General features: G+C 41.8%; 1 protein-coding gene across 9 annotated transcripts in view; it reads right to left on the reverse strand.

Moving 5' to 3' along the window:
- CHD1 (chromodomain helicase DNA binding protein 1) overlaps positions 1-7,162 on the reverse strand; it is a 70,194-nt gene extending 63,032 nt beyond the window's left edge. For all 9 annotated transcript variants that reach the window (XM_036411322.2, XM_036411319.2, XM_036411318.2 and 6 more), the window contains exon 1: positions 6,968-7,162. Coding sequence is in view for 8 of the 9 variants with exons in the window: in XM_036411319.2 (XP_036267212.1) it covers positions 6,968-7,020 (53 nt within the window). In the remaining variant the exon portion in view is untranslated. The remainder of the gene's footprint in view (positions 1-6,967) is intronic.
- Positions 7,163-12,059: the final 4,897 nt, after the last annotated feature.

Raw genomic sequence — 12,059 nt, forward strand, 5'->3', positions numbered from 1 at the left:
TGAGCATTGACCTATGAACCAGAAGGTCAGGATTCAATTCCCAGTCAAGGCATATGCCTGGGTTGCAGGCTTGATCCCCAGTATGGAACATACAAGAGGCAGCCGATCAATGATTCTCTCTCATCACTGACGTTTCTATCTCTCCCTTCCACTCCCCTCCTCTGTGAAATCAATAAAAATATAATCAAAGTTCTTGGAGAAATGGTTGGTTCTAGGGCAAAAGGATGGAAGTGAATAAAAAGACATAGAAGCCAACTTGAAAGAGAACTCCCAATGAGCAAACCTAGAACATTGTAAGCCACAAAATAAATAATTTATTGGCTTATAACCCAAAGTATAAAATGCATGCACATAAGTCCATGCTTATATATAAATGAATAATTGAATAAATTGGGGAGAAATGACTTCTTTATAGAATTCCACTTAATATATATATACTAGAGGCTCGATGCATGAAATTTGTGCAAGGGGCTCAGCCCTCGCAGCTGTGAGAGCTGCTCTAGGCCCTCGCAGCCACTGCGGCTACCTGGCTTTGTCCAGAAGGTTGTCTAGAAGGACATCTGGAAGGTCATTTGGCTGTTCAGTCTAATAGGCATATTACACTTTTATTATTATAGATATCTGCTCCCAGCAAAGGATGTAACTTATTTCTCATTCCCCACTCCCACCCACTTGAGTAGGCTCTAGTGACGTGCTTTAAAAGAATACAGAATGGAAAGGGAAAAATGGCAATTTTACAGAGGAAAAATGTGGCAAATACTTAAGTGATGGCCAAGTGATGGTAACTATCATCAGTAATGCCATATGGATATTATGCTCCCCATACAATGTGAATAGAAAAGCAATTTCCCCTGTAATACTCTTTCTAAAAACTGATAACCCTAGCTTAGCCTAATAAAAGCACCAGACAAATATCCAAATTTGGGGACACACTACAGGATACCTGGCCAGTAGTTTACAAGAGAGTTAAGGAAATCAAGGAAGACTTAGAAACTTTCACATACCAGAGGATACTGGGGAGAGTTAACAACTAAATACAACATGGTGCTCTGGATTGAATCCTGAAACAGGAGGAGCATGTTAACAGAAAAAACAATGAAATGCAAGTAAAGTCTGGAATTTAGTTTTTTCAAAAAGATTTTTAAATATTAAATTGGGAATCATCACTATTGTGCACATCACAGAAGTTTTGTGAAGATGAACTGTGATAAATTTATGTAGTGCACTGCGCACTACGTGTGTTATGCCTGGCTTCGTCAGCGTAAGAGTTCAATAATCACTGGTTGCCATTATTATTGTTTCTTGAAAAATGAAATATACCCAGCCTTTTACTGGCATGGCCTAGGACACCATTTTTGTGGGGTTTCCAGAAAATAAAAAACAAGTCTAATAACAACAGCATTAATAACAAAAAAATAAATAAAAAATGGCAAGGTTCTTAATGACTCCAGGCAAATAGCTTCATATTATGCATTCATAATAATCTGGCCACTCAGTAAAAATATATATATATATACACACACACACACACACACACACACACACACTAGAGGCCCAGTGCATGAATTCGTGCATGGGTGGGGTCCGGCCAGCCTGACCAGGGGAGGGAACATGGGTGGTTGGCCAGCCTGCCTGCTAGTCAAACTCCTGGTAGAGAGGACAATTTGCATATTAGCCTTTTATTATATAGGATATGCACTGAGTGGCCAGGTTATTATGCTTTCAGAGATCATAATAATCTGGCCACTCAGTATATATGTATAATAGAAGCCCTCTGCACAGATGCATACACTGGTGGAGTCCCTTGGCCTGGCCTGCAGGGATCGGGCTGAAATTGGCTCTCTGACATCCCCCAAGAGGTCCTGGATTGCAAGAGGATGGTTCTCAGGTGATACACCCCAGAATCAGGCTCTCTCCTCTCTGGTTTCAAGTGCATCAACCGAGAACCACAGCTGCCAAGTAACTATAGTTCAGCAGCATCTGTGTTGAGCATCTTCCCCCTAGTGGTCATTACTCGTCATAGCTACCAGTCGGACCATCGCTTAGGCTTTTATACATATAAATTTAATATGAAAATAAATCATTTGGAAATCTACTTAAAATGAAGATTCTGATCCATTAAGTCTGAGGTGGGGCTCAAGGTTGTATATTCTGAACAAGCTCCTAGGTGACTACAACTAGAGCTGCAACTTTTCTATTTCTGTATGTTTATGAATTTTTCATCAAAAATATAAAACAAGTTTCCTCCATTTATTTATCATCTCTTCACTACAAAGTTCCCATGTAACCCACCAGTCATCAAGATCCTAAATAAGCAACTTTAACAATATTAAAAAGACATTGTTTGCCCTACATTATCTCATGCCTATGTAGATAAAAGTAATGTCTTTGAGAGACAAGTCATACATAATTCTCTTATTCTTGCAAGTCACCAATAAATCTGAATAATTTACAGTAATCTAGACTAATTACAATCCTAGGAAATTCTGGATATAATCAATCCTACTTGGAGAGAGAGTAACTTGTAACTTAAGCTCCTACTTAACAGTTTGAATTTTTAAAGCCTAAGAAATGATCTTAGATTCAATACATGTAAATTTGAGGGAGGGGGGATTAATAGGAAAATATGCAGAAAGCACATACTAAACTGAGAAATTGACAAAATGTGATGCAAAAGTCATGCTTTCCTGCAATTAACGACATCACAGGAAATTTTAAAGAACAATTTCCTTGCCAAAACCGGTTTGGTAGAGCGTAGGTCTGTGGACTGAAAGGTCTTAGGTTCGATTCCGGTCACGGGCATGTACATTGGTTGCGGGAACATCCCCGGTAGGGGGTCTGCAGGAGGCAGCTGGTCGGTGTTTCTCTCTCATCGATGTTTCTAGCTCTCTATCCCTCTCCCTTCCTCTCTGTAAAAAATCAATAAAATATATTAAAAAATAAAAAAAAATAAAGAAGTTTTCTTAACTCAATGATTTCTAGCTATTCTGGCTTTGGAATTTCATATTTTCATATCTTCCTTAAAATGCTCTTTAGTACAAATTTTTGAAATTTAAAAAAAATTTTTAAACTCTGAGATAACTGCAAAGCTCAAGAAACACCATTTTAATTGGCATGGCCTTTAAAAATTGTTCAAATTCATTTAGTGAAAGAAACAGGTTCTGATAGCAAAAAATCTTTATTTTTAAAAAATATATTTCTTTATTAATTTCAGAGAGAGGAAAGGAAAGGGAGAGAGAGATAGAAGTATCAATGATGAGAGAGAACCACTGATCAGCCACCTCCTATACACCTCCTACTGGAGATCAAGCCTGCACAACCCAGGCTTGCGCCGTACCAGGAATTGAACCCCGACCTTCTGGTTCATAGGTCGACACTCAACCATTGAACCATATCAGACGGGCAAGAAATCTTCATGAGTGTATACATAAGTGCAATGAAGCCAAAAACGGTATAGCACAATAGCATTCAACATAAAACTGTATATCGCAGAGTAAATGTAATATATCAAAGTTTAAAACAGTTAGATGGTGAAAAATGTGACCTGTGTTCAATTTAATCTGACTTTGTGTTCCTTAAATTTAACAGGTCATTTAGACTGTAGGGTTTCTCATAACCATTAAAAAGTATTTTAAAGACTGAATTTCTGTAAAGGAGATTTTCAGTTAGAACATTTCCATTCATCCTATTTCCTACTCACTACCTACCCAAAACACTTTAAAAGTTGAGATCTAAAGATTCTTGAAGCATAAAACAATTAAAATATTTTCTATAAGCCAAGGAAATATAAGTGCAACAGAGTTCCTCTAAGAAATATAAAATTTACACACATGTATTTAATACATATATAAATATATTAAACAAACATGGTCAATACTATAAAAACTAGTAATGAAAAAAGTAAAGAATTTTAAGAATCAGGCCAACAAATCTCAAATGCCAGCTATAGATTAATTCTAAATGATTAAAAACATTATCACACATCACCAACAAGTTCTGTCACTCTATAAGAACTTTCAAGAGCATAAATTATGGTGATTCAAATAAATTCTCAAATTTACATGGAAAATTTACACTAAAAATGTAATCTACAAAAAAAAACAAAAAAAATTAATCTATAGGCAAGTAGAGTTCTTCTGAGGATTAAGCATGTATAGCAATCATTCCAAATTTAGTAAATGTGACTATGTAATTCTGGTCTTAACCTATAAATCTATTTCTGACAAATCATCATTTAAGATAACTGGGGGGGAAAAATCTTACTAGGATTAGAAAACTTGGTTGCATGTAACAACATAAATTCACACAGCTACAAAATAATGTTTTGAAATCTTCCAATAGTATCTTTAGAAAGCTTAACATCAATGAGATTGTAGACTTTGTGCTGAGTTGAAACTGATGTACAGGTGCATCCTGACCCACATTTCTTAGTAAATAAGTTTCAAAATTGACAGTTATAGCATAGCCAGAGACATTTTCCTAAGTATACTTTTCCTTTCAGTAAATAGTTATAAAAAGCTTTCTACATGGAAAGAATAAAAGTAAAAATAAAATATTTTTAGTAGAAAGCTTATTATATACCAGGCCAAAATGTCAAATGACCTTTCTTTATTCTATTTCATTTCAGGAACTTCCACAAAGGAAAAAAATAATCTGAAGCAAAAATGCATTTAAAAACTCTAGCCAATAAAAAGCAAATTTACAATGTATATAAATTTTTTAAGCAGAGTGCATTTCTCCTCTCATTACTCTATATTAATATTCATGAAACTTTTGTTTTTTTTGCAAGACAATCCCTACATCTATGAAGTTCAACTCACTTTTTTAACTAAACACAATCTCCCTTCTCTGGACTGGCCTGTTATGAAAGCTTGGAAAGGGGGAATGGGGGAGAACCTTAGAGTTAGTAACTATGACAGCAAGAGCAAAGAAAAAGGATAGCACAGCAGCATGAGGAAGAAAATGAAAGTAAAATAGAAGCAGGTTCTCCTGATAAACACCAAGGCAGTTAGTTGTAAGATAACATTTCTGAGGATATAAAGCCTGTATGGGTGAAATAATGACTCAGAATAATTAGAGAATATGTAATTATTTAAAATGAGTATGCATTATAAAAGATTACTTTAAATAAATTGATTTTTCAGGGTTTAATTTCTTTCACCTATACTATCAAATTTCACTTACTACTGTAGTTACCCCTTTGCTTCAGATATGGCAGCAAAATACATAAAAGATTACTGAAACAGGTCAGAATATAACAAAGCATAATCTCTTGCTCTCAAGAGTCTTATTTCCTATTTGGTTCCTATTTCCCCTCTAGATATTTCTGCCTCTTAACCATCTCATTCATTGCTCACTAATGAATAAGAGAAAATGGACAATGTGATTCTCCTATTCACTTACACAGTCAGTATACCTATAGAGAGTGAATCAAAGCTGAGATTCATCTTATAATTTAGCCTCTCAACAGTGATGATTCTAATCAAACTGTTGTCTAAAACATTATTTACTAATAATACATTAAGTAGTAAGATGGAATTTCAAAATCATATACTTAAATTCTTATTTTACAGTTAAGAAATCATTCAGAGAACTAATTAGTGCAAAGATGGTATCAACTCTGGTTTTATTAACTCCTAGACCAGTACTTGTTCAACTAAATAATGCTGCTCTCCATAACTGCCCCTTTTTCACTATGATCTCTTCTTATCCAGTCTGCCTATGAAAGCTGATAAACTAAATAGCCAGCAAGACCAGAAAATCTCAAGGCTCATGTCAAAGGCATAAACTGTTTCATTGTCTAGCCAAGATTTTTACTGAAATTCTAACTGCCAAACCTTTCTTGTTTCTTGTCCATCACTATAGTTAATGTTTCAGTTATGTAGTATCCTATGTGTTACATAAAATATGATGTAAATTATGATAAGCACATAAGGAGCGCACAGTATATCAGGAACCAAGTTAAGCCCTTTACATATAGCATTTCAATCCTTCAACTTTAAAAAACATAAATAGTACTTTAATACCCATTTTATAAATGCAAAAATCAATTCCTCAGAAGTTAAAAATCTGCCCTAATTCACACAGCTAATGCGTAGAACTGAGGTAAGATATCAGGCAATCTGACTACAACGTCCATATTCCCGATTTTCACATATAATAGCTAAATGGATTGTATTATTGTCGTGTAGAGGTCTACAGGTAAGTTAAAGACTCTATATTAGAAAAGGTTTCTTACAAATTCATATAGCTTTATATGGCTTATTCCCATAAACGGTATCTTCTTTGCAAATACATGGCTCAAATAAAAACCTTTAACTCGTTCATATACTTGTATAATTACAACTCAAATGTGAAAGAAAATGGGGGGAGAGAGAGCACTGCAGCAATACTTTAACAAATGTCAGATCGGTAATGTCCAGAATTTTTTGCAGCGATAGAAATGTTTTTTTTGTCTGTATTGTCCATCATAGTAGCCACTAGCCACGAGTGACTAGTATTGGAAATGTGTTTAGTGTGACTAAGTAACTGAATTTTGACTATTTTGTAAGTTTAACTTAGAGCCACACATGGCTAGTGGATACTATATATTAGCACAAGTAGAGAAGACAAAATATAGCACAGAAAAAAAATAAATAAATGCCTTTTATTTTTGGAGAGTGCATTAACAGTCAAATCAATTTAAATGTCTCTTTTTTCTTGCTCTTGCTTTAATTATTAACCCAAACAACAGAAACCTCCAAAGATTTAAGACAAACTTTCTATGAACTCTTCTTTGTGTACCTCAATGGGGGAAAAAATAATTAAAATTTATTACGAAACAAGTTTCATATATTAGACACTTTTTAGTCTTTGGATAGCTAAGGGGAAGAATCTGAATCTGAAAACTCTGCCACCTATTAGGTAACTAATAATAATCACAAAAACTTTCAATTCTCTCCATAAATACTTCATAATAAGTGCTTACCTTGATTCTCCACTACTGTTTCTAACACTTTCTTCATCACTATGTCCATTCATTGTAAATATCAACAAGTTTTAAAATGGAATATAAATCTTCCCAGTTTAAAAGATGAATATAAATACTCTTCCTTGAATATCAAAAACTGACAGGTGAATTTTCTTCAACAGTCACAGGTTTCCTAGGACCCTTTTTGATCCACTAAAAAAAAAAAAAAAAAAAACATATTAAGAAAATTTCACTAGAAGAAAAAAAATTAAGTCTATTTAGAATTTACACAAATTTAAACCACTCAGATTAGAGGTGGTAAGGGATAGAGATCTTTTATTCAAAATACCTAGGCTTCTATCAACTACATTCCTGACTATTAACTAAAATTTAGCACACCATTCCTTACTTTTGACAGAAGAAATTAAAACATTTGTGGAGTGATGAGACTTTTCCTTTCCAGTGGTAGTATATAACATATACATACACCCAAAGAATAGAAAATGGAACCTTATTAAATACTTGGCCAAACAAATTAAGGAGGGAAAGGTTACCTTTAATTGAGCACTAACACCTATTGCCTAGAGAACTTCATATACTCAAGTGAGAGAAAGTTTTGCAAATGCTTACATGAAAGCAGAATAAAAGGATATTAAAGGGTGTCATATAATCTTAACAAACATGTATAGGTCAAACAAGTATGTCCATCCTTTCATAAGCAAACCGATAGTGGACTAAAAAATAAATAAATAATATTTATCCAGGTTGGACTTAAAGAGATTCCATTAAAAAAAAAAGGTAATAAAATATATACTATTTATTTTGTAATAAGGGATTTAGGGCAAAAATCATGGACCAAGACACTGCATTTCCACCTTTCAAGACACCAGCACAACACTGGAGATTCACCTACAAGCCATCCACGAATAAACAAAGGAGATCTCTGGCAGGGGAGGGAGAGGAAGAAGCGGGGGAAGGAGACGTCAGATCCTTCCCCAGCCAGAAAGTACCGAGACAGCCAACTGAGCAGGGCTGTCCTTCGACCTCAGCAACGAGAATTCACTCCTGTGATTTCCACTCCACAAAAAAAAAGGGGGGGGGGGGAGGGTAAGAGACAGGCCGTTGCCAATTCAATCATAGCAAACTCTGCATTAGATCTGGATTTTAATTCGCCAGAGACTACAGTCCAGTAGACTCTGCAAGAACTTGGTTATCCAAAAAGTAACTATATCCTGAAACACTTATTACTGATGTTTGAAACACTTATTACTGATGTTAAACATTCATTCCAGCCGGCCAAAGAGCTTTACTATTAAAGTGGTCTTACTTAAAATTAAAAATCTAGATACTCTAGCAAACTGCCTCTTCGTGGAGAAAGTTCACTCCTCTTTCCGTTCTTTCCTTTTCACCTTCCTTTCGCCCCTCAAAATGGCTTTCTTTGTACACTGTAACTTCCTTTCCCCATCATCTCCCTTCTCCAAGTCCTCTCGCTGAGACCCTTCGCACAAGTTCCGAAGCTCCAAGCGCACGCAGCTCTCTCCGAGCCTTTGAAGCATCTCAACGACGACTCTTCCCCGAAGTCATTAAACCTCTCCAAATCCTCTACACGCCCTGCCTTTTCACAGTTGTTTCTGCTTCTGCTAAGTTTTCGAAGCAGAGCTCGACAGGACGTTAGAAGAAACCCTTCCTCCTCCCTCTCCCACCATCGCAGTTTCAAGGCTACCGGCCTCCCAGCGGAACGCACCCACCCTACTCCTCCCCGCCTCCGCCTCCGCCCCCGGGGCCTCCCGGGGCCTCCCGAGGCCTCCATCACCGTCCCGGAGCCTCTCTTCCCGCCTCAAACTTCCCGCAGACCCGCCCCGCGCCCTCCCAGGCTCGCCCCGGCCGCCGCCGCCCCTCCTCCCCCGCTTCCCCACGTGCAGGGGGCCCGGGTCGCGTTGGGATCGCTGCACCGGCCCAAGGCTCGCGGCTGCCGGAGCCTCGCAGCTCTCCCCTCGCGGCCCCGCCAAGCCCAGGCCAACCCCGAGCAGGGAAGGCCCGCGATCGGCCGCCCAGCTGCCAGTCCGCCCGCCGGGCGCGAGGATGCGCTCCGCCGCGGCGCCGGCCTGCGCTCGCCGCTCACACGCCCCCTGCGCGCCCCGCTCGGCCCCCGCCGCCGCCGGCCCTCGGGGAGCTGCTCGGCCTTCGCCCGGCGTCCGGCCGCTGGGCCGCCGCCGCCCGGGCACCGCGCAGCCTCCGCCCTCCGCCCGGCGGGCTGCCGTCCTCCCCGCCACATCCTGACCCGCCCGCCGCTCCCTTTCTTACCGGCTGGCGTGCAGGCTTCGCGGGGCGGAGGGAGACGACTCGGATCGGCTGTCTCTCCCCCGCGCGCCCGGGCCCGCAGTCTCTCCAAGCCGAGAGGAGTCAGTCCTCAAGGCTCCGGGCGTCTCGGGGGTAAGCGGGAGTCCGGGGGAAAGGAGGGGAAAGGGGAAGGACGCGGCGGGGAAGGGGAAGCCCCGACCCGCGGCGGCACCAATGCGCGATCCCCCCTCCGGAGCGGATCCAACAATCAATTCATTATTGAAGCACCAACGGCGAGGGCAGCAAGAGCAGCGACAAGTCAATCAGCCGCCGTCGTCGTCGTCGTCGCCGCCGCGGCCACGCGCGCGCTCCCGTTCCCGCCGCTTATCGGCTCTCGGAAGCCGCCATGACGCCGAGAGAGAGCGAGAGCGCAACCGTCTCGGTCGTAAGCCGTCTCCGCTGGCCCTGCCACCGAGGTCGCCGGCGCCTCCGCCTCCCCGCGCGACGTCAGCTCCGCGCGGCTCGCTCCCCTTCCTCAATCCGCGGCGCGAGGCGAGCTGGCGGGCGGGCGGGCGCGAGCACGTCGAGCCCTGCGACTGGCGCGCGGGCAGTGGGAGGAGCCACGCCGCGGAGTCGGAGGGCGCAGGGAGCGAAGCGATTGGTCCCAGAGTCCGGGCGGCGTGCGGGGGCGCGCACGCGCGCGGGCGGGAGCGCGCACGCCGGCTGCGCGGAGGCGGCCGGACTCTGACCGGGGCCGAATGGGCCGCTGATCTTTGCCTGGGCGCCCTCCCCTTTAGCGGCCTGGCGTTGAGTTCCGGGAAGTGGGAGCTGCAGGCTCGCTCCGGGCGGGTATGGACTGAATTCGGGACCGTGGCGCCAAGGATGTCGAGGCTGAAAGACTTGAGAAGGAAAGAGGAAGCGGGGGGCGGGGGGTAGCGGGGTACCGAAGACTCTATGGAGGGAGGGGGGGGGGGGGGGATTCGGGGCAGCCGCGAAAGGTTCACACGGGATTAGTGAAGGGTCCGGGGTCGAGCGTAGGGTCCGCTCGCCCAGGCCTCGGCCGGGGCTGAATGCCTTGTCGGGAGGCACGGGGCCGGGGCCGCGGCCGCTGCGTCACACCGCGCAGCCTGGGAACCCAACTGTTGGGCAACTGGGGTCCCCTCCCGCCGCCCCGCGCGCCTAGGCGACCCGCCGCCGTGCTCCCCCGGGCCCGGGGCCGCGCGTGGGCGGGGCCGCGCCGGCGATGACGGAGGGAACAGGGAGCCCGAGTTGTTGACATCCGGTGCGGCTTCTAGATTTCATCTTTTTTGGGGGGGAGAGGGGGGGGCAGCCCAAGCCCTGCTCAGGAAACAAACAACACAAAAAAAGACAACAACTTTTACAACCTTTCTAGGTTCCTTCCCTGGAAGGCGGGGCGGAGCGGGGCGGTTCAGAATCGCAACCAAAAAAAAAAAAAAAAAAAAAAAGCCATTTGTAGGACGTCGGTAACTGTCTCAGTTTAAGGAGTTATAATGTAGTTGACGGGTTCTCTCTCTGTTACTGTAGCTGCGGGCCTAGGATACAGTCCTAGGGGCGAGTCCTGGGAAACTTGTCAAGCATGGAGGTGTCCCGACTCACTCTTTGAAAGCATTTTTTTTAATTAAAAAAAAAATAGTTTACACTATTTTTCTGCTCCATGTCAATCTTGAATCACTCTAAGTTAATAATTTTTGAAACTTTCTGCTCCCATGCTTGGGTTATTTGATGTGATGTAAAGGCCCACCTTGCATGAGTTTGAATGGGATGAATGCATTTCCAAGGTAATTCTTTTACACGTGTGGGAAATAATCAGCTTTTATAAACAGTTGGGTTCCAAGCCTTCAAAAGGATCTCAACACCTAACTCCAAGTATGTGTTCTTTGTATGGGTACCTTCATCTTCACCCTTGGGGCGTAAGGAAAGGCAAAAAGGTACACGTGGTCCACTCGGAAAAAAATGTATGTCTGATGAATAAATAATGAAACAAAATGAAACACTACTGTGCTTTGTAAAATTATCCGTGTTGAGCCTCTTTTATTCCTTTCCCCCTAGTTATCAAGTAGCTAGAACGCTGTGTTGTGAGGAGTAACTCCATCTCTGAAGTAGCTGACTGCTAATTTTAATATACTTTTTAAATGTGATAAAGGTGACTTAATGACAGGAACTTTCTGTGCTTCCTACTGATTGCTTTCTTGGATTACTAGAGTGATAAGAAAAAGGAAAAGAAAAAAAAAAAGGCCCCCAAAAGCAGTAACCATGGCTAATTATGAATTTTGTCATCAGAAGTATTAATCAGATAAAGTCTTTAGACATTACTACTAGTATATTACGTTTTTATCATTACTGTATAGGCATAGTCTGTATTTTCTGAAAACTCATTAAATCTACTGATTTGCCATTGTATATGATATGCTGCATATATTCATATGCGAAGCTTGGAGACGGAAGTTTTTTTTCTTTATACTTTTTTCTTTTTACTGAATTTATGGGGGTGACACTGATACAGAATTTTCGATGACTATTGACAATGTGGAGAAATGAAAAACTATAACAATTTTTTTTGTTAACCATTTGTTATCTGCACAGTTAAATTCTTAACCTATTGGTACTGAAAACAAAAAACTTCATAATCTCAATGTATCACTTTTAAAAATCCTTGAAAATTAGCCTGGACCGGTTTGGCTCAATGGATAGAGCATCAGCTTGGGGACTGAAAGGTCCTGGGTTCGATTCCTTGGTTGTGGGCATATCCCCAGTAGGGGGTGTGCAAGAGTCAGCTGATCGATAACTCTCTCATTGATGTTTCTAACTC

Source organism: Pipistrellus kuhlii, unplaced genomic scaffold, assembly GCF_014108245.1.
Source record: "Pipistrellus kuhlii isolate mPipKuh1 unplaced genomic scaffold, mPipKuh1.p scaffold_m20_p_4, whole genome shotgun sequence".
Classification (NCBI taxonomy): Eukaryota; Metazoa; Chordata; class Mammalia; order Chiroptera; family Vespertilionidae; genus Pipistrellus; species Pipistrellus kuhlii.